Below are 26309 nucleotides of genomic sequence, written 5' to 3'. Positions count from 1 at the left end.
GCACTCTAATATACCAATTTTAAACATTTTAAGAACCTGAAATAACAGAATTCTTTCCTTTCGCTGCTGCAGCCGCAGCCATAAATATGCTCAGGCTTTAGAAGAGGTTCGCTTCTAGTGTCCTCTGCTGTGGCATCTGGTTGGATCCCAATGAGATCAATGAAATCACCAATGCCAGCTCCCATCAGCAGATCCTAAAGCTAATCAAAGATGGGCTGATCATCCGAAAGCCTGTAATGGTCCATTCCCAGGCTCCATGCCGGAAAAACACCTTGGCCTCCCAGAAGGGCAGGCACACGGGCATAGGTAAGTGGAAGGGTACAGCCAACATCTGAATACCAGAGGTCACGTGGATAAGGAGAATGAGGATTCTGCGCTGGCTACTCAGAAGATACCATGAATCTAAGAAGATTGATCGCCACATGTATCACAGCCAGTACCTGAAGGTGAAGGGGAATGTGTTCAAAAACAAGCGGATTATCCTGGAACACATCCACAAGCTGAAAGCAGACAAGGCCTACAAGAAGCTCCTGGCTGACCAGGCTGAGGCCTGCAGGTCTAAGACCAAGGAAGTGTGGGCGGAGGATTACCCAGATGCCAAGGCAAGAGACTGAAGGCACAGACTGTTTCAGTATAATAAAGAAAATAGTTAGAATAAGAATAGTCATAATACAAAGTAGATATAGAGATGATCATGGATAATTATCAATCATTATTATAAACATTATTTATCATTAGCTTTTAATATTACTCTTTGTTGCATTACTAATATAACCTAGGAATAACCGGCGGGTATAGGGTCAGGTGCTGAAGGGACATTGTGAGAAGTTACCTAGAAGGCAAGAGGTGAGCCCTCTGTCACGCCTCCATAAGGGCCGCTTGAGGGCTCCTTGGTTAAGCGGTAATGCCAGTGTCTGGGAAGACACCCATTACTTAGCAGACCGCGAAAGGGAGTCTCCTTTCCTTGGAGGAGTCAGGGAACACTCTGCTCCACCAGCTTCTTGTGGAAGGTTGGATATTATCCAGGCCTGCCCGCAGTCATCCGGAGGCCTAAACCCCTCGCTGTGGTGCTGTGCTCCAAAGGTCACGCTCCTTGTCCACTTTCATGTTCCTCCCGTACTCCTGGTTCCTCTTTGAAGTTCGTAGTAGATAGCAGTAGAAGAAATAGTGAAAGTCTTAAAGTCTTTGATCTTTCTTATAAGTGCATAGAAGAAAACACTGATGTATGCTGCCTTCTCTCTCTCTGCTTCGGCTACCTAAGAGGGAAGGGCCCCCTGTCCTGTGATCATGTGACTTGCTTCACCTTGTCAATCACTTAGAAGACTCGCCCTCCTTACCCTGGCCCCTTGTCTTGTGTGCAATAAATATCAGTGCGCCCAGCTGTTCTGGGCCACTACCAGTCTCCATGTCTTGATGGTAGTGGTCCCCTGGGCCCAGCTGTTTTCTCTTTATCTCTTTGTCTTGTGTCTTTATTTATTACAATCTCTCGTCTCCGCACTCGGGGAGAACACCCGCTAAGCCCCGTAGGGCTGGACCCTACAGGTGGATCACTTGAGGTCAGGAGTTCAAGACCAGCCTGGCCAACATGGTGAAACCCCGTCTCTACTAAAAATACAAAAATTAGCCAGGTGTGGTGGCAGGTGCCTGTAGTCCCAGCTACCTGGGAGACTGAGGCAAGAGAATCACTTGAACCTGGCAGGAGGAGGTTGCAGCTGAGATCATGCCACTGCATTCTAGCCTGGGTGACAGAGTGAGACTCTGTCTCAAAAATAATTAAAATAAAAACAAACAAATAAATAAATAATAAAAATAAAAATACAAAAATTAGCTGGGCTTGGTGGCATGCTCTTGTAGTTCCAGCTACTCGGGAGGCTGAGGTAGGAGATTCACTTGAACCCAGGAGGCAGAGGTTGCAGTGAGCCAAGATGGCGCCACTGCACTCCAGACTGGTGACAGAGTGAGACTCTGTAAAAAAAAAAAAAGGCGCCTTACCAGGAGTAAGTCCAGTGAAAGAGTTTGGTATGTTGTCATTGTTGTTATCATTATTGTTACATGTATTAGAACTATAACTTGCAGAGATATTAACATAGCAGCTAATTGGATTGTGTGCATTTGAGGCTGTGTCTGACTTTGGGTCATATCTTCTAAGGTCATTTTTTTTTTTTTTGAGATAGCTTACAGACATGTGCCACCACTCCCTGGTAATTTTTGTATTTTTAGTAGAGATGGGTTTCACCATGTTGGCCAGGCTGGATCTCAAACTCCTGGCCTCAAGTGATCCCGCCTGGGACTCCCAAAGTGCTGGGATTACAGGCGTGAGCCACCGCGCCTGGCCTCTTCTGAGGTGATTCTAATGATCCATTTCTTCACTCTGCCTCTTAAGAATATCAAATGTGGGCCGGGCGTGGTGGCTCACACCTGTAATCCCAGCACTCTGGGAGGCTGAGGCAGGCGGATCACGAGCTCAGGAATTCAAGACCAGCCTGGCCAATATGGTGAAACCCCATTTCTACTAAAAATACAAAAATTAGCTGGGCGCGGTGGTGCGCGCCTATAGTCCCAGCTACTTGAGAGGCTGAGGCAGGAGAATCACTTGAACCCGGGAGGCAGAGGTTGCAGTGAGCTGAGATTGAGCCACTGCACTCCAGCCTGGGTGACAGAGCGAGACTGCGTCTTAAAAAAAAGGAATATCAAATGCTCCCTCTGCTGGACAACACCTCAAGCTTGTGCTGAGCCCCAAACCTGCAATGTCAGTTCCTTCCAAGGTCTGGGTGTAGTAAAGTGGGTTGATGGCCCTTTAAGAGACACTGGCCAGCTCTGGTTGCCATGGAGACAGCTGGACACAGACAGGGTAGAGGCAGCCCCACAGCATGTCCTCCAAAGTTTACTCCACAGGTGGGAAGAGGACTGCTGGGGCTGGAGGCGGGGATCCTCTTCTTTCTCCCAATCCACCCTCGGGGTAGTCTTAGAGGATTCTGTTCTTGGGTGCTGGGGCCACGACTGAGGTACCCCGCCTTGCCTCCCTGACCCCTGCCCTTCTCCCCAGGGTCTGCCATCTTAGCCTCTCATCCCTCTGTAGGCTCCAGAGCCAAGGACCACCAGCCCTCGGGTGTGGAGTGTCTGCCACTCCCAGAGGCCAATGCTGAAGCCATCAACTTCCTCAGCTCCCTCCGTGAGCTCAGACTGTGTCGGGGTTGGGGGTGCGGGAGGGGTGCAAGTCTGGAGAGGAGGGAAGAAAAAAGGTCCAGTCTGTTTCTCTCTCTCTCTCTCTCTCCCTTGATTCTTCTGGGACTCAGAAAAGGCCTGAGGCCTGTTTGTTGACATTCTTCAAGGGAAGGCCCCCCGGGGACATGGGGACATGGGGCAGGAGTCTTCACCTGACCGTGCCAGTGAGGAAGGCTGTGGGATGAGGAGGCAGGTGGGGACTGTGGGGACACTGGTGGTCATGGGGTCAGAGGATTGGATTGGGGCCCAGGAGCAGGGGCTTTATCTGTTCCCATGGGCCCCTCACCCCAGACGAGGAGGAGCTACAGATGCTGTTCTTCTCTGAGACGCTGGCCATGGTCTCAGACACTGGGGAGCCTCAGGGAGAACTGACCATTGAGGTGCAGAGAGGGAAATACCAGGAAAAACTCGGCGTGCTGACATACTGCCTCTTCGTGCATGCCTTTAGCCGAGGCTTCTTGGACAAAATGCTCTGCGGAAATTCCCTCCTGGGTAGCGTTCCTGCTGCCTGCTGCCCATCACCCTCCCCTTCCTCCACCCCTCCCCTCCCCCTACCCCCCACCCCTCCCCTCCACCATTCCTGGAATCCTTCTTCAGGACCAAGCCCTTGGCTTTGCCTTGGACCAGGACAAGGCACAGGGTGGGGGAGGGACCAGCGAGTTCCTCATGGACTCGGGATGAGGGCATCTCTTACCCATCCTGTAGTTTTTCTGGGACTGTATTACACCTAGTCCTCCAGCCTGCGCCACCACCTTCCCTTCCTTCAGCCTCTGACACACATCTCCTGTGACATCAATGCTTGTGTCCCTGCACCCCAGGCTATCTCTCAGAGAAGCTGGAGCTCGTGGAACAGCACAGCCAAGACTTCATCAAGGTACTTCCCAGGGCCCCATCCTTGACCCAATCCAGGGGAGAGAAGACAGATTTTGACTTAAAAAACAGCAGCAACAAAAAACCTATTTCATACACGGTGAAGCTGAAGAATAGCGGTCGTGTTATGAAGCAATATAAAGCTCAAAAGCAACGCACTTCAGAACACTGATTTTAAAACACGGGAGTGGGCTGGGCACAGTGGCTCACGCCTATAATCCCAGCACTTTGGGAGGCAGAGGTGGGCAGATCATCCGGAGGTCAGGAGTTCGAGACCAGCCTGGCCAACGTAGCGAAACCCCATCTCTACAAAAATTAGCCAGGCGTGGTGGCGCACGCCTGTAGTCCCAGCTACTCGGGAGGCCAAAGTGAGAGAATCCCTTGAGCCCAGGAGTTTGAGCCCGGGCAACATGGCAAAACCCACCAAAAATGTTTATAATTTTTGTACAAAACATACAAAAAGTAGCTAGGTGTGGTGATGTGTGCCTGTAGTCCCAGCTACTTGGGAGGCTGAGGTGGAAGGTTCAGTGGAGCCCAGGAGGTCGAGGCTGCAGTGAGCAGTGTGTGTGCCGCTGTACTCTAGCCTGGGCGACAGAATGAGACCCTGTCTCAAAAAAAAAAAAAAAAAGATGGAGGTTGGGCATGGTGGCTCACGCCTGTAATCCCAGCACTTAGGGAGGCCGAGGCAGGCAGATCACCTGAGGTCGGGAGTTCAAGACCAGCCTGACCAACATGGAGAAACCCTGTCTCTACTAAAAACACAAAATTAGCCGGGTGCAGTGGCTCACACCTGTAATCCCAACACTTTGGGAGGCCGAGGCAGGTGGATCACAAGGTCAGGAGTTCAAGATCAGCCTGGCCAAGATGGTGAAACCCCACCTCTACTAAAAATACAAAAAGAAAATTATCTGGGCGTGGTGGTGGGCACCTGTAATCCCAGCTACTCCGGAGGCTGAGACAGGAGAATTGCTTGAACCCGGGAGGTGAAGGTCGCAGTAAGCCAGGATCGCACCACTGCACTCCAGCCTGGGCGACAGAGCGAGACTCCATCTCAAAAAAAAAAAGAAAAAGAAAAAAAGGTTGGGGATGGTTTCTGGTTTCTGTGGGAAGGTTTTTAGACTTGAGTGGTTTCCAGTGTGTAAACAGGTCATGTTCACATTCCATAAGTTAATTAAGTGGCTGGGGCTGGGTGTGAGGGGCACAGAGCTGGGAGACTTGGAGGCCAGGTGAAACAGGCCCCCAGGGAAGGCTAAGCTCTGGGAAAGGCCAGCCCACCAGGACTCCAGGGAGGCACTGGGCTCTCAGGCTGGAGGAGGGCTGGTGTGGGCTGGGTTCAGAGTTTGGGTATCAGGAGAACTTATCAGTGGCAACCTGCTGTCCCTGCGCCTAGCCCACCCATCTTTTAAAACCAGTGTTCTGAAGTGCATTGTTTTTGAACTTTATATTGCATCATAACATGACTGCTATTCTTCAGCTTCACTGCATATGAAAGGTGTTTTTTGGTTTTTGTTGCTGCTGTTTTTTATTTTTTTATATTTTATTATTATTATTGAGACAGAGTCTTGCTCTTATCACCCAGGCTGGAGTGCAGTGGTGCAATCCCAGCTCACTGCAACCTTCACCTTCCGGGTTCAAGCAATTCTCCTGCCTCAGCCTCCCCAGTAGCTGGGAATTACAGACATGCACCACCACACCTGGTTAATTTTTGTATCTTTAATAGAGATGGGGTTTTGCCATGTTGGCCAGGCTGGTCTTGAACTCCTGACCTCAAGTGATCTGTCCGCCTGGGCCTCCCAAAGTGCTGGGATTACAGGCATGAGCCACAACACCCAGCCTTGCTGCTTGGTTTTTTTTTTTGGTTTGTTTGGTTTTGAGATGGAGTCTCCCTCTGTTGCCCAGGCTGGAGTGTAGTGGCGTGATCTTGGCTCATTGCAACCTTCGCATCCCGGGTTCAAGCGATTCTCCTGCCTCAGCCTCCCAAGTAGCTGAGACTACAGGCATGTGCCACCACACCCAGCTAATTTTTGTATTTTTAGTAGAGACAGGGTTTCACCGTGTTAGCCAGGGTGGTCTCAATCTCCTGACCTTGTGATCCGCCCGCCTTGGCCTCCCACAATGCTGGGATTAGAGGCGTGAGCCACCGCGCCTGGCTCGGCTGCTTTTTTTTTAAGTCACAATCTTTAAACCTCAGTTTTCTCATTAATGGAGAAGGGTCAGGTGACCTCTGGGGGACCCAGGGAGTCCCTGATCCTCCCCCGCATGCTCTGGCCCTCAGTTCCTCATCCTCCCCATGGAACGGAAGACAAATTTGCTGAAGCAGGATGATCAGCTGGCTGTGACCAGAAGTATCAAGGAGGGTGAGGTAAGGATGAGAGCCAGATGGGAGTTGCACTTCACACTGTGAACCCAGAATATCTGAGACAGGTCCCGATCAATTTAGAGAGTTTATTTTGCCAAGGTAAAGAAAGCACACATGACACAGCCTCAGGAGGTCCTGAGGAAATGGAGGAAATGGGCCCAAAGTGGTTGGGGCACAGCTTGTTTTTTTTTTCTTTTTTTTTGAGACGGAGTTTCACTCTTGTTGCCGAGGCTGGAGTGCAACGGCGTGATCTCGGCTCACTGCAACCTCCACCTCCCGGATTCAAGTGATTCTCCTGCCTCAGCCTCCCAAGTAGCTGGGATTACAGGCATGCGCCACCACGCCCAGCTAATTCTGTATTTTTATTAAGAGGGAGTTCCTCCATGTTGGCCAGGGTGGTCTCAAACTCCCGACCTCAGGTGACCCGCCTGCCTCGGCCTCCCAAAGTGCTGGGATTACAGGCGTGAACCACCACGCCTGGCCCACAGCTTGGTTTTATACATTTTAAGGACACATGAAACATCAATCAACACGTGTAAGATGTACATTGGTTCACCAGACGTAAAAATATAAAAAATTAGCCGGGCGTGGTGGCAGGTGCCTGTAGTCCCAGCTACTCGGGAGGCTGAGGCAGGAGAACGGCGTGAACCCGGGAGGCGGAGCTTGCACTAAGCCGAGATCACACCACTGCACTCCAGCCTGGGCGACAGAGCAAGACTCCATCTCAAAAAAAAAAAAAATAGGTGTACATTGGTTCCTTGGAAAAGGCAGGACAACTCGAGGCAGGGAGGGGTCTTCCAAGTCATAGGTAGATAGAAGACATGCTTTTAAGTTTCTGATTAGCCTTTCACTGAATACACAATTTACATGCAATGGGGGGTAGAAAAGTAGTCACGTATGCCTTAGTCTGGCTTAGTGAAACAATAGAGCAGAGAAAGCCATCAGATACGCATTTATCTCATGTGAGCATAGGGATGACTTTGAGTTCTGTCCGTCCTTTGTCCACAAGGAATTTCCTTGTGGGCAAATAGTGAGGGAGGTATATAGCTTTTTTTTTCTCTTAGTAGCTACCTTGTTTAGGAATAAAATGGGAGGCAGCTTTGCCTGAAGCAGTTCCCAGCTTGACTTCCCTTTGGCTCAGTGATTTGGGGTCCCAAGATTTATTTTTCTTTCACAATGTCCTCTTCAGAACCCTGAGCGGGCACCAGATTAGATGAAGCCGGGAGTCCGGACTAAGGATTCATTCATTAGGACGGGCGCGGTGGCTCACGCCTGTAATTCCAGCTCTCAGGGAGGCAAGAGGTGGGAGGATAGCTTGAGCCCAGGAGTTCGAGACCTGCCTGGGCAATATAGCGAGACCCCGTTCTCCAGAAAAAGGAAAAAAAAAAAAAAAAAAAAAGACAAGGATTCATTCATTTAAAACCATATGCCCGGCTGAAGGCCAGGTGCGTGGTGACTCAAGCCTGTAATTTCAGCACTTTGGGAGGCCGAGGCGGGCGGATCACTTGAAGTCAGGAGTGGAGACCAGCCTGGCCAATATGGTGAAATCCTGTCTCTAATAAAAATACAAAAATTAGCCGGGCGTAGTGTCGTGAGCCTGTAATCCCAGCTACTCAGGAGGCTGAGGCAGGAGAGTCGCTTGAACCCGGGAGCTGGAGGTTGCAGTGAGCCGAGATTGCACCACTGCACTCCAGTCTGGGCAACAGAGCAAGACTCTGTCTCAAAAAAAAAAAAAAAAAAAAAAAAAAAAGCTCACGCCTGTAATCCCAGCACTTTGGGAGGCCGAGGTGGGCCTATCACCTCAGGTCAGGAGTTCAAGACCAGCCTGGCCAACATGGTGAAACCCGGTCTTTACTAAAATTACAAAATTTAGCCAGGCATGGTGGCCTGTAATCCCTGCTACTTGAAAGGCTGAGGCAGGAGATCGCTTGAACCCAGGAGGCGGAGGTTGCAGTGAGCTGAGACCGCGCCATTGCACTCCAGCCTGGGTGACAAAAAGCGAAACTCCGTCTCAAAAAAAAAAAAGCCGTATGCCCAACACCTGGCTTGCCCATCCCCCTGTCCCCTGCCCCTTCCTGGTTCCAGGACCCTGACCCAGATCTGTTCTGAACAGGAAGTGAAGACTGGAGTGACTTCTTTCCCCTGGAGCTCAATCAAGGGCTTCATCTCAGAGGCTGCCAACCTGGTGCTGCTCAGGGTGATGGCCTGGCGGCGGATGGTGCCCAGCAATGCCCGCTTCCTGACCTTGGACACCGAGGGCAAACTCTGCTATTTGACCTATGTGAGGGGTCTCCCTGGGCAGGGGACTTGGCTTGGGAGCAAACTAGAAAGGGCATGAAAAGCACTGAGATGGGGAACAGCTGTGGAGTAGAAAACGGAGGCAGGTGGGGAGAAAACAGCACAGGTGGGAATGGGGCTTTCAAGGGCAGGAAAGCATGTTTGTCTGGGAGTGTGGGGCAGATGAATTGAGAACGACTGAGAGGTGGGAACAGTTCAGAGAAGCAACCCTTCCGCACAGAAGTCAGTCCAGGAAAAATAAATATAGTGCAGGGCTGATTTAAAAAATACATCATTTTGGGCCGGGCGCGGTGTTTCACGCCTGTAATCCCAGCACTTTGGGAGGCCAAGGAGGGCAGATCACAAGGTCAGGAGATCTAGACCATCCTGGCTAACATGGTGAAACCCCGTCTCTACTAAAAATACAAAAAAAAAAAAAAAAAAATTAGCGGGGCGTGGTGGCAGGCGCCTGTAGTCTCAGCTACTTGGGAGGTTGAGGCAGGAGAATGGTGCGAACCCGGGAGGCGGAGCTTGCAGTGAGCCGAGATCGCGCCACTGCACTCCACCCTGGGTGACAGAGCGAGACTCCATCTAAAAAAAAAAAAAAAAAAATACGTCATTTTGGCCGGGCACAGTGATTCATGCCTGTAATCCTAGCACTTTGGGAGGCCAAGGTGGGCAGATCACTTGAAGTTAGGAGGTCAAGATCAGCCTGGCCAACATGGTGAAACCCTGTCTCTACTACAAATACAAAAATTATTAGCTGGGTGTGGTGGCAAACGCCTGTAATCCCAGCTACTCGGGAGGCTGAGGCAGAAGAATCATCACTTGAACCCAGGAGGCGGAGGTTGCAGTGAGCTGAGATCGAGCAACTGCACTCCAGCTTGGGCAACAGAGGGAAACTCTGTCTCAAAAAAGTAAATAAATAAAAATAAATCATTTTTTAACTTTAGGAAGTGTAACATGTCCAACTTTACTGAAGTATTCCTTTATTATTTCTTAACCCCAAAGGGTGTTCCGTTTTTGTTTTTTGTTTTTAACTAAAATTTCATAATCAGCATGCCTAGGACTTCCTGCAATAGGTGATTTTAAAGCCATGCCACTGAACACACAATTTCCAGTGAGACACTTTGGGGGCTGATTTGTGTTTCTTTGACCATCTTTGTAAATTACATTCCAGGCTTGTCTATCAAAACACACCAAGCAGCAATGCATTTGACATGAACAAACACAATCTATTCCCCTCCGTGTTCTTTGAAACATGTGTTTAACATTAGCACTTTTTTCTGCATAGCTGCAGCTATAACAGGGGTTTAAGTTTTAATCACAACAGGGACAGCCTGCCAGCAACAGCACAGGTCTGAGGTGGCCACAAATCTGTCTGGTCTCACACCTCTGAGCCTCATTTTACCTCCACCCACTGGCCCTAGTAGCTCATCCTCCCTCTCCGCTCCCACACCCCTCCCCATACCACTTCTCATCCCTGTAACAGAATTTGCCAACTAGAAGCACTTGGCCAGCGAGATGACATGGGAGGGGTCAGGGCAGGGGAAACCTGGAGCTAGCTCCCTATGAGGGGTCGCCAACTCAGCTTGGAGGTTTGGAGATGCAGTCTCAAATGTCTTGAGGTTGTTATGAGATGGAGAAAAGGCTAAGGTAAGATGATGGGGAGCCCTTGGCGGGCATCCACCTTACCTCCCACCCCCCAATTTTGGCTGTTGCCAGCAAGACCTGGGCTTCCAGACTATCCAAGTAGACCATCAGCAAGCTGAAGTCTTCATCGTGGAGCAGACTGTCCACTCGGAGGAGGGCATCCCCATGTCCTGCCAGTACTACCTGCTCTCCGATGGGTGAGCTGCTGATGGTGGGCCCAGAGGGGTGGTGCTGAGCTTGTAGGTGCTCAAGGAGACCGGCTGCTTCTGGGGATAGCACTAGGAAGAGCTGGCATTGAGATAGGAGTGTCCCTCTGCTTTATCCGTATCATTCACTCTTTCTTCATTTATTTGCTCGTCCTCTTAACCCTCACAGTGCCTCCCAAACCTTCTCACTGCACACCACAGGCCTGAGGTGTAGCTAGTGCAGCCACCACTGTGTAAGGGATAATACTGAAAAACACCAAGGTTTGAATGACTGCACACTTGATGAAATCACTGTGCTGGACGAATTGCCTGTGGCAGGCTGCCGTGCAGTCTCCAGCAAAGCACTGGCTCCAAATCATAAGAAAATTCAGGGCTAGGCATGGTGGCTCACGCCTATAATCCCAGCACTTTGGGAGGCCGAGGCAGGCAGATCACGAGGTCAGGAAATTGAGACCATCCTGGCTAACACGGTGAAACCCAGACTCTACTAAAAATACAAAAAATTAGCCGGGCGTGGTGGCAGGTGCCTGTAGTCCCAGCTACTCGGGAGGCTGAGGCAGGAGAATGGCGTGAACCCGGGAGGCGGAGCTTGCAGCGAGCCAAGATTGCACCACTGTACTCCAGCCTGGGAGACAGCGAGACTCCGTCTCAAAAAAAAAAAAAAAAGAAAAAAGAAAAAAAATTCAGGTGGAAGAAAGAGTTCCTTTCTGTTTTTTTGTTTTGTTTTGTTTTTTTGAGACAGAGTCCAGCCGAGTTTATTTCTTAAAATTTCAGAATAGGTACTGACATAATCACTACACTGGGGAAAAGGTAATCAAAACGTTGTTGGCTTTATCTCATAACTTAGTATGTTTTCGGGTTTGGTGCGATCACAGCCCACTGCAGCCTCCAACTCCTGGGCTCAAGCCATCCGCCTGCTTCAGCCTTCCTAGTAGCTGGGACTACAGGTATGCACCACAGCTCCAGGCCAACCTTTTTATTTTGAATGCCGCAAAGCAGGAGATTCCATAATTTTTCTTTTCTTTCTTTCTCCTTTCTCCTTCCTTCCTTCCTCTTTCTCTCTTTCTGTCTCTCTGTCTCTTTCTTGACAGTCTCGCTCTGTCACCTAGACTGGAATGCGTGGCATGATCTTGGCTAACTGCCACCTCCGCCTCCGGAGTTCAAGTGATTCCCTTGCTTCAGCCTCCCAAGTAGCTGGGACTACAGGTGCCTGCCACCACACCTGGCTAATTTTTGCATTTTTAGTAGAAACGGGCTTTCACCACGTTGGCCAGGCTGGTCTCAAACACCTGACCTGAAGTGATCTGCCCATCTTGGCCTCCTAAAGTGCTGGGATTACAGGCATGAGCCACTGCAACAAGTGTGAGCCACTGCGACAGGCCTCTTTCTGAGACAGTCTTGCTGTTACCCAGACTGGAGTATAGTGATGCAATCTTGGCTCACTACAACCTCCACCTCCCAGGTTCAAGTGATTCTCATGCCACAGCCACCAAAATAGCTGGGATTACAGGCGCCCGCCACCACATCTGGCTAGTTTTTTGTATTTTTAGTAGAGATGGCGTTTCACTATGTTGGCCAGGCTGGTCTCAAACTCCTGACCTCAAGTGATCCACCCATCTCAGCCTCCCAAAGTGCTAGGATTACAGGCGTGAGCCACCATGCCTGGCCAAGAGGCTCCATGATTTTCCAGTGCTGTACCTCTAAAGATCCTTTTTGTTTTTTTTTTTAAACGGCGGGCCTAATACTTGCCAAGCCCTGTGTGTTATTTGGAGATCCAGAAATGAACACCACCCAGGAACTTAATAAACAAGAGACGGAGGCAGAAGTAAAGAGGCCCAGGAGAGGTCTCTCAAGGGGCACTGTCATGTATGAGTCTGCTTAAGCTGCCATAACAAAATACCACAAACTGGGCGGCTTCAAGAGAAATATATTTGCTGGAAGGCTGGAAGTCCAAGATCATGGTACCATCAGGGTTGGTTTCTGGTGAGGGCTCTCTTCCTAGCCCGCAGACAACTGCCTTCTCAATGTGTCCTCACATGGCCTTTCTTTCGTGCATGAGTGAAGAGAAAGCTCTCTGGCATCTCCCTTTTCTTAAAGGGCACTAATCCTATCTGATTAGGGCCCCACCCTTATGACTGCATGTAAACGTAATGACCTCCCCAAAGCCCCTAAATACCACCACACTGGGGGTTAGACAGACAATTCAGTCCATGGCAGTCGGTCTGGGAAGATTCTCACTCTCACATGTTGTGTTGCACTCCAGGCACCTGGCCAAGAGAATACAGGTGGGCTCCCCAGGGTGCTGCATCATCACCAAGATGCCTATCTTGAGGGAAGAGGGTGAGTGAAGCCCAGGCCTTGGGCAGCCAGAGGGAGTGAAGGGGAGTGGGGAAACCTGGGCCTTCCAGGATGCCGGGGGCTGGACCGAGTGTGCTGTAAAAGGGACAGGAGCCTGGAATCAGCTGGAGAACATCTGCCCTTCAGCCCCTGACCCCAAGCAGTTAAAGAGGAGGATCTTTCTTACTGGGAGCCCCTTCCTGCAACTCTGCCCATGTGGGCAGAATCCTGGGGTTTCACCTGAGCCTTCTGTTTGGGTGTTCTCGGGATCCCGCTGTGTATCCAAGGAAAGTTCTAGGGTGGGGACGCCCAGCCTTCCTTGTTCCCCACCCAGATGAGACTGAGCCACGCCCAGTGTTTGAGAAGAAGCCCCTGGTATGGGAGGAGGATATGGAGCTCTATTCGAAGTTCCTGGACCGGAAGGTGAGGGGAGGCTCCACCAGCCTGGGGTTCCCATTCCTCCATGGGCCTTAAATTCATTACTGATCTCTCTGCACCTGATTGAAATGCACACCCGTAGGGGCTGGAAGGCTCCAGCGCCCCTTAGCTCTCCTTGGAGAGAGTGGGTGGGGTCTCCTGGGGCGCTGGGGTCCCGTCCGGCTGAGGCTCGGGCTCTGTCCCCCGCCAGGAGGAGCTCCGGCTCGGCCACGCCAGCTATCTGCGGCAGCACCCCGAAGCCCACGCGCTCATCTCCGACTTCCTGCTTTTCCTGCTGCTGCGCCAGCCGGAGGACGTGGTCACTTTCGCCGCCGAGTTCTTCGGCCCCTTCGACCCATGGCGTCCGTCGTCACCGTCCTTGGGCTCCTCCCACCGGCCCAACCCTTTCCGCTCCCTGGAGCCGGAGGGAGACGCCCGCTTGGGGGCGGCCTAAGCGGGGCCCAGGCCGGAACAGGGCAGGAAACCAGGGGTCGGGCTGGGAAGCGGGCGGGACGCGCCGGGGCGGGTGCGCTTTCCGGGCTGCGGTTTTGGGGAAATAAACGGGGCCCTCCCGCGGCTCTGCAGCGCCCGCCGACAGCTTCCCTGGCTAGCGTCTAGTGTCTCGTGCTAGAAATAGGAACCGTTACTGTCGTACCTCGAGTAGATTTCAGCCTTTCCTCCTAGATTCTGTTTTCATGATTATCCGCATTCCACAGAGAAGAACACAGAGGCACAGAAAGTTTAACTTTTGGAGTTGGCAGGTGGGGAGGCAGAATTTGAACCTGAACGTTGGACTTGAAAGCCCACACTCGGCCGGGCGCGGTGGCTTAAACCCGTATTGCCAGCACTTTGGGAGGCCGGGGCGGGCGGATCACCAGGTCAGGAGATCGAGACCAGCCTGGCCAACACGGTGAAACCCCATCTTCACTAAAAATACAAAAAATAGCCGGGCATGGTGGCGCGCGCCTGTAATCCCAGTTAGGAGGCTGAGGCAGGAGGATCGCTTGAACCCCGGAGGCGGAGGTTGCAGTGAGCCGAGATCGCGCCAGTGCACTCCAGCCTGGGCGACAGAGCGAGACTCCGTCTCAAAAAAAAGAAAAAGCCCACACTCTTACTAGGTTAGCACGGAGGGGCGGGGCGCCTTGGCACTCAGATCTTACTGTCGGTCGCCGCAGAGCATAATTGCCCAACCCACCGCCCAAAGAAAAATAACACGCGGCGGGGGGTTGGGGAGGGAGGAGGGCGGACGCGGACCACAGCTGGCTTAGCTCAAAACCCCTGAAATCTCGCAAACGCAGCTAGCACTCACGCTGGAGCTCCTCCCGGTTCCCACTGACACAGAGGGACCCCCAGACTCCGGAGGTAGGGGGTCCGAGAGTAAAAATAATGGGCATATGATCGTCACATCCTCTGGGCTCCTCGTGGAACGTCAGTGCTGGCCAGTGGCTTCTGTCCGGATGCTCAGTAGCAAACTTTAGGCAAGCTCCCCTGAGGGAGTGGTGGGGGTGCAGGCTCCCTCCTTCCTTTGTTCCTTCATCAGACTTGCTACTGCAGACTCCAGAGACGCTTTGCTCTCTAGTGGACAGTATGACCAGACACCTACAAGGCTGAGTGGGATGCGGGGGTGGGGGGAGGACCTGAGAATCACAGACAAAAGGCTTCATGGAGGACCATCACTCGAGACTTGAAGGATTTTTAAAAAATATCTCTTATTGTCCCTCTCCCTTACTTCAAAAGAAATACATGTTCATAAGATAACACTTGGGAAAGGGAGATACACCAAAAGAAGAAAACGAAATCATTTTAATCTCTCTACCTAGAAGCAGCTGCTCAACGTTTTGGCAAATATCCTCTCTACTCTCCTATGCATAAAAGCAGCTGGTGTTTGTTGAGTGTTCACTCTGTCAAGCCCTTTTCTAGATTGTTTGATCTGGTCTTTATAACTCCAGGGGACTTTATTTATTTATTTTTGACTGGGTCTTGCTCTGTCACCCAGACTGAAGTGCCATGGCACAATCACTGCTCACTGCAGCCTTGACTTCCTGAGCTCAAGCGATCCTTCCACCCCAGCCTGAGTGGCTGGGACTGCAGGCATGCACCACCACACTGGGCTAAATTTTTTTTCTTTTTTTAAGAGATGAGGGTCTCACTATGTTGCCCAGGCTGGTCTCAAACTCCCGGCCTCAACTGACCCTTCTACCTTGGTCCCCCAAAGTTCTGGGATTACAGCCATGAGCCATGGCATCCAGCCTCAATTTCCTTTTTCTTTTTTTTTCTTTTTTTTTTCAGAGACCAGTCTCCCTGAGTTGCCCAGGCTGCTCTTGAACTCCTGGGCTCAAGCAATCCACCTCCCTCAGCCTCCCAAAGTGCTGAGGTTACAGGCATGAGCCACTGCACACAGCCTCTATTTTTGCTATTATAAAGGGTGTTGCACTGAACATCCTTGTAGCTAAATCTTTGCATATATCAACAGCTATTTCCTTAAGGATACATTCTGACAAGTGACATTGCTGAACTAATTTTAAGGCTTTTATTTTAGCATATTGCTAAATTCTACAGGGGTTGGATTTCTATTAAGGTGAGGTAAAGCATTCCAGGCAAAGCAAATAACCTGAGCAAAAGACAGAAGTAGGAAAGTGTAATGCATGTCTGTGGTCAAGAGCAGTGGTACCCAATAGAAGTTTCTGCAATGATGGAGAGTTGAGGGTGGGGACTTCAGGGAAGGCCTCTCTAGGGTCTCAGTTGAGCTGGGACTTAAATGATAAGGAGCCAGACTTGTGAAGAGTTGAGGGAAAAGCCTTCTAGGCAGAAGGAACAGCAAGTGCAAAGGCTGTGAGCATGGCATGTTAGGAACAGGCCACTGAGGCTAGAGCATGAAGGGGCAGGAGAAAAGCACACAGTAACTGCAAGATGGGCAGGGCTGGATCACAGAGGGTCGCCCAGGCCCTGGCAAGTTCTCTTCATCTGTGGGACCCAACCCCATGCACCCAGAACATTCCCAGAAAGATCTACAGAGCTCCCTTTAGTCCCAGAAACCCTGCAGCGGTTGGAGGAGGCCAAGGCAGCAGCTTGCAACCCACCCAGGTTCATCCTTCACTGAGCTCTTAAACATCAGACGCCTGCAATAGGGAGGAGGAGTTGAGCCACTTCCCTGTTTCCTCTGTGACGTCTATTTCAAAACTGGTTTATTTTAAAATCTTAGTATTTGTTCCCAGAACCACCATGACTCCGTCCTCTTGCTCCATAATACTGACGTACATTTCTCAGCCGGCAGCAGTGGCTCATACCTGTAATTTCAACACTTTGGGAGGCCCACGCGGCAGATCACTTGAGTCTAGGATTTTTTTTTTTTTTTTTGGAGACGGTGTCTCGCGCTCTCACCCAGGCTGGAGTGCAGTGGCGCGATCTCGGCTTGCTGCAAGCTCCGCCTCCCGGGTTCACACCATTCTCCTGCCTCAGCCTCTCCTAGTAGCTGGGACTACAGGCGCCCGCCACCACGCCCGGCTAATTTTTTGTATTTTTAGTAGAGAGGGGGTTTCACCGTGGTCTCGATCTCCTGATCTCGTGATCCGCCTGCCTCGGCCTTCCAAAGTGCTGGGATTACAAGTGTGAGCCACCGCGCCCGGCCGAGTCTAGGATTTTGAGACCAGCCTGGATAACACAGCGAGACCCTGTCTCTACAAAAAATACAAAAAGTCAGCTGGGCATGGTGACACAAGGCTATAGTCTCAGCTACTCAGGAGGTTGAGGGGGGAGGATTGCTTGAGCCCAGGTGTTCCAGGCTGCAGTGAGCTGTGACTGTGCCACTGCACTCCAGCCTGGGTGACAACGACAGACTCTGTCTCTAAAAAAAAGTTAAAAAAAAAAAAACAGAGATGCATTTCTCGGCATAAAGAAAAAAACATGTTGAGCAATTCTGAAGTGCCAGGCACTGGATCTAGGGATGCTGTGGCCAGCAAACAGGCCAGGCACCACTTGCATGGCTCATAGTCAGCCTAGAGAGGAAGTGACAGCCCTCAGTAATCCCATGGGGGGATATAAAAGTATAGGGCAAGGAAGGGCTAAGAAGGGAATCTAGACATGCAGTGAGAGTGCCTAATGCAGCCTTGTCCTAGTATGGGGCTCCAGGGAGGAGGAAGGAAATAAATAGTAATAACAGCCTGGACTCAGTGGCTCACGCCTGTAATCCCAGCAATTTGGGGGCCGAGGCCGGATGATTGCTTGAGGCCAGGAATAGGAGACTGGGCTATGTAGTGAGGCCTTGTCTCTACAACAAAACTTATTTATTTATTTAGAGGCAGAGCCTTGCGTTGCCACCCAGGCTGGAGTGCAGTGGCGCCATCTCCTCTGACTGCAACTTCCACTTCCCAGGTTCAAGCGATTCTCCTGCCTCAGCCTCCTGAGTAGCTGTGACTACAGGCATGGGCCACCATACCCAGCTAATTTTTGTATTTTTAGTAGAGAAGGGATTTCACCATGTTGGTCAAGCTGGTCTTGAACTCCTGACCTCAAGTGATCCACCCACCTAAGTCTCCCAAAGTGCTGAGATTACAGGCGTGAGCCACTGTGCCCCACCAAAAAAATTTTTTTTAATTAGCCAGCCATGGCGGCAGTTACCTGTAGTCCCAGCTGCTCAGGATGCTGAGGAGATAGGATACCTTGAGTCCTGAAGGCCAAGGGTACAGTAAGTTATGATCTTGTTACTGCACTCCAGCCTGGGCAACAGAGTGAGACTCTGTCTCTAAAACACAAAATAAAATAAAAATCTTTTTAAAAATAGTAACAATATTAACAGGAAACCCATAATACATGTGATTCTCACAATATCCCTATGAGGTGGTTTCTATTACTATTCACATATTACAGATGAGGAAGAGGTCAAGGCTCATGGCCACACACTGGTTAGTGTCAGAGCCAAAATTTGGACTCAGAGAGTCTGGCTCCAGAGCCCATGTGCCAATCCACTCTCCTAAACAGATCAAATGTAACTCCCTGGAGGTAGATCCCAGAACAGAGACGAGTCACCTTCCTGCTTTAATACATGCACAGTAGGCTTGACTTTATACTGTCTTTCTCCTTCCCCAGGCACCCAGAAACTAGTGCATTCTTTCTTTCTTTCTTTTTGAAATGGAGTTTCACTCTTGTTGCGCGGGCTGGAGTGCAATGATGTAATCTCGGCTCACTGCAACCTTCGCCTCCCAGGTTCAAGTGATTCTCCTGCCTCAGCCTCCCGAGTAGCTGGGATTACAGGCATGCGCCACCACGCCCAGCTAATTTTGTATTTTTAGTAGCAATGGTGGTTCTCCATGTTGGTCAGGCTGGTCTCGAACTCCCAACCGCAGGTGATCCGCCCGCCTTGGCCTCCCAAAGTGCTGGGATTATAGCCGTGAGCCACTGGGCCTGGCCTCAGTGCATTGTTCCTTAGTGCATTGTCACCACTGGCAGCCTCACTGCTATGGCTTGCCTGGGTAGAAGAGGAGGGCATTGTGCTAAGGGAGCACATAGCCTGGCCTGGAAGAGATCAAGGATGGCTTCCTGGAGGAGGTCACACCAGAACTGAATCCTGAAGGACAAGAAGTCATTCACCAGGCCAAGGGTATAGAGGCTGTTTCAGGAGGAAGCAGCATATGCAAAGGCCTAGAGGTGAGAGGGAGGGAGCACTGAGGGAAGGAGTCTGAACTACCGCAAGGAACTCAGGAGAAGATAGTGAAGAGTGTGGGAGCCCAACTAAAGCATTGCCTGCTGCCCCAGAGACTGAGAAACTCTGGAAGTGGGTTAGGCAAATGCCCAAATGCATACCTGTGTCTGTGTTGCTTTTTCCCCACCCACAAAAGGCCTTAATGAGAGCAGATAAGCTAAGAGCAATGCTACAGATGGAGTCCTACAGGAAGAGTCTAGGCCGGGCCGGGCACGGTGGCTCACGCCTGTAATCCCAGCACTTTGGGAGGCCAAGGCGGGCGGATCACGCAGTCGGGAGATCGAGACCATCCTGGCTAACACGGTGAAACACCGTCTATACTAAAAAAATACAAAAAATTAGCCAGGCATGGTGGTGGGCGCCTGTAGTCCCAGCTACTCGGGAGGCTGAGGCAGGAGAATGGCATGAACCTGGGAGGCGGAGGTTTGCAGTGAGGCAAGATCGCGCCACTGCACTCTAGCCTGGGCCACAGAGCAAGACTCCATCTCAAAAAAAAAAGAGTCTAGGCCGGGTGCAGTGGCTCACACCTGTAATCCCTGCACTTTGGGAGACCAAGGCGGCTGGATCACGAGGTCAGGAGTTCAAGACGAGGCTAGCCAACATGGCAAAACCCCGTCTCTACTAAAAATACAAAAATTAGCCGGGCGTGTCGCACGCCTTTAATCCTAGCTACCCGGGATGCTGAGGCAGGAGAATCGCTTGAACCCAGGAGGTTGCAATGAGCCGAGATCATGCCATTGCACTCTAGCCTGGGCGACAAGAGCAAGACTCCGTCTCAAAAAAAAAAAAAAAACCGAAAAACAAAAAACACCTAAAAACAAGAAGAATCTAGCATTTTGACATCCAGCTAGACAAAATAAAAAGCCAGGGCTGGAGTGTTCCTGGAAGGTGCAGACCTAGCCTATTGAACCTGTCAGGCTCTTCCTTTAATAATCTGCTATTCTAACACCAGCATCATAAAATCCGTTCTTGTTCAGTTGGATGGTTTTCCCATTTTGTTTTATGATATGCCGTCTTGTGTCACTTAATGACAGGGTTATGTTCTAAGGAATGTGTCATTAGGAGATGTTGCCATCGTGTAAACATCATAGAGTGTTTACATACACAAACCTAGACGGCATAGCCTACTACACACCTAGGCTGTATGGTATAGCCCACTGCTCCTAGGTTAAAAATGTGTTAGCATGCTATTGTACTGAATACTGTAGGCAATTGTAACACGATGGTAAGTATTTGTGTATCTAAACATATCTAAGCAGGCTGGGCGCAGTGGCTCATGCCTGTAATCCCAGGACTTTGGGAGGCCAAGGCAGGCGGATCACGAGGTCAGGAGATCAAGACCATCCTGGCTAACATGGTGAAACCCTGTCTCTACTAAAAATACAAAAAATTAGCCGGGTGTGGTGGTGGGCGCCTGTAGTCCCAGCTACTCGGGAGGCTGAGGCAGGAGAATGGCATGAACCTGGGGGGCGGAGCTTGCAGGGAGCCAAGATCGGGCCACAGCATTCCAGCCTGGGTGACAGAGCAAGACTCTGTCTCAAAAAAAAAGTAAATTAAAAAAATATATATATATAAGCATAGAAAAGGTACAGTGAAAATACATTCGCTGGCCAGGTGTGGTGGCTCACACCGCTAATCCCAGCACTTGGGGAAGCCGAGGCAGGCAGATCACAAGGTCAGGAGTTCAAGACCAACCTGACCAATATGGTGAAACCCCGTCTCTACCTGTATCTGTGTTGTACAAATACAAAACTTAGCCAGGCGTGGTGGCACACACCTGTAATCCCAGCTACTCAGAAGTCTGAGGCAGGAGAATTGCTTGAACCCGGGAGGCGAAGGTTGCAGTTAGCCCGCCTCAGCCTTCCAAAGTGCTGGGATTACAGGTGTGAGCCACTGCACCTGGCCCACAGGTGTTTTTGGATTTTTTTTTTACTGTAATTTTTAACTATTTGGTTTTTGTTTGTTTGTTTTTTGAGGAAGATCTTGCTCTGACACCCAGGCTGGGTGTAGTGGTGCAATTGCGGCTTACTACAGTTTTCACCTCCCAGGCTCAAGCACCCCTCCCACCACAGCCTCCAGAGTAGCTAGGACTACAGGCGCATGCCACTATGCCCAACTAATCTTTGCATTTTTTGTAGAGATGGGAGTCTCATTCTGCTGCCCAGGCTGGTCTCAAACTCCTAGGCTCAAACAGTCTACCTGCCCTGGCCTCCCAAAGTGCTGGGATTATAGGCGTGAGCCACTGTACCTGGCCTTATGTACAGGTTTTTCTGTGAACATAAGTTTTAATTTCTCTGGGATAAATGCCCAGGAGTGTATTCTGTGGGATAGATGGACCATAGTTTGACTAACCATTCCTCCGTTGAAGGACATCTGGGTTGTTTCCAGTTTTGGCTATCATGAATAAAGATGCTATAAAAATTTGTACACAGATTTTCGTGTGAATATAAATCTTCATTTCCCTGGGAAATATGCCAAGGAATGCAATTGCTAAGTCGTATTGTAGTCGCATGTTTAGTTTTTAAGAAATTTACAGGGGCTGCATTTGGTGGCTCATTCCTGTAATCCTGGCACTTTGAAAGGATGAGGTAGGAGGATTGCTTGAGCCCAGGAATTCAAGACCAGCCTGGGTAACAGCGCAAGATCCTATCTCTGCAATAAATAAATAAGCTGAGTATGGTGGCGGATTCCTGTAGTCCCAGATACTTGGGAGGCTGAAATTGGAAGATCACTTGAGCCCAGGAGTTTGAGGTTGCAGTGAGCTATGACTGTGCCACTGTACTCCAAACTGGACAACAGAACAAGACCCTGTCACTAAAAAATACAATAAAATAATAATTAAAAAATTTTAGGCAGGGCATGGTGGCTCACACCTGTAATCCCAGCACTTTGGGAGGCCGAGGCTTATGGATCACCTGAGGTCAGGAGTTCGAGACCAGCCTGGCCAATATAGTGAAACCCCATCTCTACTAAAAGCACAAAACTAGCCAGGCACGGTGCCACATGCCCATAGTCCCAGCTACTCGGGAGGCTGAGGCAGGAGAATCGCTGGAACCCAGGAGGCAGAGGTTGCAGTGAGCCGAGATCGCACCATTGCACTCCAGCCTGGGCCATAGAGCAAGACTCTGTCTTAAAAAAAAAAACTTTAAAAATAAATTTACAAACTTTTTTCAGACTGACTACCATTTTACAGTCTCACGAGCAACATGAGTGATCTAGTTTCTCCATATCCTTGCTAACATTTGGTGTCATCACTATGTTTTATTTTAGCCATTCTGATAATTGAATAGCAGAATCTTGTTATGATTTTAATTTGAATTTTTTTCTAATGGCTAATGATGTTGAAAATCTTTCCATGTGTTTATTTGCCATTTGTACATCATCTTTGGTGAATATCTGTTCATGATTTTTGCCTATTTCTCATTGCTCATTGTTGTGGTTTTTGTTTGTTTGTTTGTTTTTTGTTTTTGAGACAGAGTCTTGCTCTGTCACCCAGGCTGGAGTGTAGTGGTGCGATCTCGGCTCACTGCAACCTCTGCCTCCCGGGTTCTAGCGATTCTTCTGCCTCAGCCTCCTGAGTAGCTGGGATTATAGGCCATGCCACCACGCCCAGCTGATTTTTTGTATTTGTAGTAGAGACAGGGTTTCACTGTGTTAGCCAGGATGGTCTCAATCTTCTGGCCCCATGATCCACCTGCTTCGGCCTCCCAGAATGCTGGGATTACAGGTGTGAGCCACCGCACCTGGCTGTTGTATTATTATTATTATTTTTTGTTGTTGTTGTTGAGATGGAGTCTCACTCTGTTGCCCAGGCTGGAGTGCAGTGGCATGATCTCGGCTCACTGCAACCTCTGCTGCCCAGGTTCAAGTGATTCTCCTGCTTCAGCCTCCCGAGTAGCTGGGATTACAGGCGCACACCACCACGCCTGGCGAATTTTTTTATATCTTTAGTAGAGATGGGGTTTGACCATCTTGGCCAGGCTGGTCTTGAACTCCTGACCTCGTGATCCACCCACCTTGGCCTCCCAAAGTACTGGGATTACAGGCGTGAGCCACTGCGCCTGGCCTATTTTTTAACTTTTTTTTTTTTTTTTTTTTGAGACAGAGTCTCACTGTTGCCCAGGCTGGAGTGCAGTGGCTGGCTCTTGGCTTACTGCAACCTCCACCTCCTGGGTTCAAGCGATCCTCCGGCCTCAGCCTCCCGAGTAGCTGAGATTACAGGCATGTGCCACCACACCTAGCTAATTTTTGTATTTTTAGTAGAGACGGGGTTTCGCCATGTTGGCCAGGCTGGTCTTGAACTCCTGACCTCAGGTGATCTGCCTGCCTCGGCCTCCCGAAGTGCTGGGATTACAGGCATGAACCACCACAACCAGCCTAGCTGTTGAGTTTTAAGAGATTCTTATATTTCTAGATACTAGACCTTTGTCAGACATGTGATTTGCAAATATGTCATCCAAGTCTGTATCCTGTCTTTTTATCTTCGTAGCAGGGTCTTTCACCAAGCAAAAGCTTTTAATTAATTAATTTATTTTTTTTTTGAGACCGAGTTTTACTCTTGTTGCCCAGGCTGGAGTGCAATGTCGCCATCTCAGCTCACCACAACCTCCCCTTCCTTTGTATTTTTAGTAGAGACGGGGTTTCTCCATGTTGGTCAGGCCGGTCTTGAACTCCAGACCTCAGGTGATCCACCCACGTTGGCCTCCCAAAGTGCTGGGATTACAGGCGTAAGCCACCGTGCCTGGCCTTTAATTAGTTTTTAATTTTGATGAGGTTCAATTTATCAAATTTTCCCTTTATGGATCATGGTCTTCATATCAAGTCTATGAAGTCTTTGTCTAGCCCTAGATCCTAAAGATTTTCTCCTAGGTTTTTTTTCCTAAACATTCTATAGCTTTATATTTAGCTATATATGGAATCTTGAGTGAATTAGACTTCATGAACTATCACCCCATCCCTGCAAGGTTTAGTATTCAGCAACAGCTTCAGACCCAAGGAGATGCCCTTGCAGATTTCTGTAACTCTTCACGTAACTTCCTGCTCTCTGATACGTAGCCTAGGACCTCTGTTCCTAACTATTACACTGTATTGCCTCTTAAGTTAGAGGTTGTGCAGCGTATTAATCAATGGCTAATCAATTACAATTACTGAGTTCCTAACTACAGGAAAGGTCCCACAAAAGATGCAAAAAAGGAAGACATCCCAGCCTCAACCCCAGTCATCCCCACATGAGCCCAAAGCAGTGATTAGGAAATACATGCAAACCTCTGAGGCAAGAGATGGTGACAGTACCATGAGCAATAGGATTGCACAGTGAGTGACAAGCCATGATGCTGCTGTCTCCTCTCTCGACCCATCATTCATCCCTCTTCCCACGTCTCTCTAGTTCCTGCAGCCTCTTCCGTCAATGAGGAGCCAGAAAATTGGCTGCCTCTCCCACCCTAGCCTCCCAAACTTCATCTAAGTTTTTGACTGGGTCAGGCACGGTGGCTCAAGCCTGTAATCCCAGCACTTTGGGAGGCTGGGGCAGGCGGATCACTTGAGCCCAGGAGTTCGAGACCAGCGTAGGCAACATGGCAAAACCCTGCCTCTACAAAATATAGAAAAATTAGCCAGGCTTGGTGGCATGCACCTGTAGTCCCAGCTACTCGGGAGGCTGAGCATGGGAGTTCAAGGCTACGGTACTGCACTCTAGACTGGGTGACAGAGTGAGACTCTGTCTCCAAAAATATATATAGTTTTTGACTCAACATGGGGATAAATTATAACCCAGGTCAATTCTGGGCCTGAAAACCTCTCTAGAAGGAAAAACTCTCTTTCTCTACTCTCAACACTTCTAACACCAAATGTGTGAATTTTCCACACCAGCAAAATTATCCAACTCTCTGTGGACAACAACTGGGTTTCCTACAATTAATTCTGACATGAACTACCTGGAGCCAGCACAGGCCCCACAGGTGAAGGGCTCAGTCCCACAAGACTGCCCCCACTTCAGGTGCCAGTTGCAGGTAATGGGTTCCCAGATTACCCATGCTTCTGTCCAATTTAGCTACAAACAGGAGGTCCCTATGACCCTCAGGTTCAATAACTTGTAGCTCATAGAACTCAAAGAAACACTTTGCTCTTTCTGGTTTATTATTAAGGATACACCCAAGAGCAGCCTAATGGACAAGGGATGGAGGGAGTGCCCAGAGCTTTTCTGCCCTTTCCAGACATGCCACCCTCGCCGAATCTCAATGTGTTCACCAACCCGGAAGCTCCCTGAAACCCACAATTTAGGATTTACATGGAGGTTCCGTTATGTAGGCATGAGTGATTAAATCATTGGCCATTGGCCAAGCCAGGGGGCCTGTAATTCTGGTGACTCTGTATCCTGGCAATTTGAGAGGCTGAGATGGGAAGATCGCCAGAGGCCAGGAGTTCGAGACCAGCCTGGGCAACATAGTGAGACCTGTCTCTAAAAAATTTAGAAAGAAAAAGTAAAATAAAAAATCAGCCAGGCGCAGTGGTTGACGCCTGTAATCTCCGCACTTTGGGAGGCCGAGGTGGGCAGATCACTTGAGTGGGACTGCAGGTGAGTACCACCATGCCCGGCTAATTTTATTTTTTGTAGAGACAAGGTTTCACTATGTTGCCCACGCTGGTCTCAAACTCCTGGACTCAAACAATCCTCCCACCTCAGCCTCCCAAAGTGCTGGGATTAACAGGAGTGAGCCACCACTCACTCCAGTGTGCATGAGTCAAGCTGGATTTCATAGTATTTTCTTGTTCTTTTTGTTTGTTTGTTTTTGTTGTTGTTTTTTGTGGGGAGGAGGGGTTGAGACAGAGTCTTGCTCTGTCTCCCAGGCTGGAGTGCAGTGGCTCGATCTCAGCTCACTGCAACCTCTGCTTCCTGGGTTCCAGCAATTCTCCTGCCTCAACCTCTAGAGTAGCTGAGATTGCAGGCATGTGCCACCACGCCCAGCTAATTTTTTGTATTTTTAGTAGAGACGGGGTTTCATTAGGTTGTCCAGGCTGGTCGCGAACTCCTGACCTCAAGTGATCTGCCCGCCTCGGCCTCCCAAAGTTCTGGGATGACAGGTGTGAGCCACCACACCAGGCCTCTTTTTCTTTCTTTCTTTTTTTTCTCCCTTCCCATGCAGTTTTTCTTTTTCTTTTTTTTTTTTTTTTGCAGTGGCGCAATCTTGGCTCACTGCAAGCTCCGCCTCCCGGGTTCACGCCATTCTCCTGCCTCAGCCTCTCCGAGTAGCTGGGACTACAAGCGCCC

At 49.9% G+C, this 26309-nt stretch overlaps 1 protein-coding gene, 1 long non-coding RNA gene and 1 pseudogene across 7 annotated transcripts in view; 2 read left to right on the top strand and 1 right to left on the bottom strand.

Moving 5' to 3' along the window:
• Positions 1–3973, bottom strand: part of LOC131383438 (uncharacterized) — a 29668-nt gene extending 25695 nt beyond the window's left edge. Inside the window, exon 1 of the long non-coding RNA XR_009213454.1 lies at positions 3920–3973. This is a non-coding gene — a long non-coding RNA (uncharacterized LOC131383438). The remainder of the gene's footprint in view (positions 1–3919) is intronic.
• Positions 72–686, top strand: LOC116810590 (large ribosomal subunit protein eL19-like; annotated as a pseudogene).
• CATIP (ciliogenesis associated TTC17 interacting protein) lies at positions 2839–13962 on the top strand. Of its 6 annotated transcripts, none has more exons than XM_058438293.1 (10): positions 2843–2895; positions 3047–3172; positions 3517–3717; positions 4044–4099; positions 6371–6457; positions 8568–8735; positions 10457–10581; positions 12854–12930; positions 13262–13350; positions 13556–13937. In XM_058438293.1, the coding sequence occupies exons 1-10, from the start codon at positions 2871–2873 to the stop codon at positions 13796–13798; spliced, it is 1197 nt and encodes a 398-aa protein (XP_058294276.1). In that variant the 5' UTR covers positions 2843–2870; the 3' UTR covers positions 13799–13937. The 6 variants fall into 6 exon arrangements, with proteins under 6 accessions (XP_058294289.1, XP_058294286.1, XP_058294276.1 ...); XM_032754520.2 differs by having other exon boundaries at positions 3080–3172; positions 13556–13936; XM_058438301.1 differs by lacking the exon at positions 2843–2895 and adding an exon at positions 2983–3005 and having other exon boundaries at positions 3080–3172; positions 13556–13935.
• Positions 13963–26309: the final 12347 nt, after the last annotated feature.

Source organism: Hylobates moloch, unplaced genomic scaffold (genome assembly GCF_009828535.3).
Source record: "Hylobates moloch isolate HMO894 unplaced genomic scaffold, HMol_V3 SCAFFOLD_1, whole genome shotgun sequence".
Taxonomy (NCBI): domain Eukaryota; kingdom Metazoa; phylum Chordata; class Mammalia; order Primates; family Hylobatidae; genus Hylobates; species Hylobates moloch.
This window is presented reverse-complemented; position numbering and strand designations above follow the sequence as displayed.

Excerpts from the sequence above, each read along its gene's own strand:
- CATIP (XM_058438293.1), top strand. The coding sequence starts at position 2,871 with ATGTCCTCCAAAGTTTACTCCACAG. Across the intron at positions 6,458-8,567 it reads GAAGTATCAAGGAGGGTGAG|GAAGTGAAGACTGGAGTGAC; the intron begins GTAAGGATGAGA and ends TGTTCTGAACAG. Across the intron at positions 8,736-10,456 it reads AACTCTGCTATTTGACCTAT|CAAGACCTGGGCTTCCAGAC; the intron begins GTGAGGGGTCTC and ends GGCTGTTGCCAG.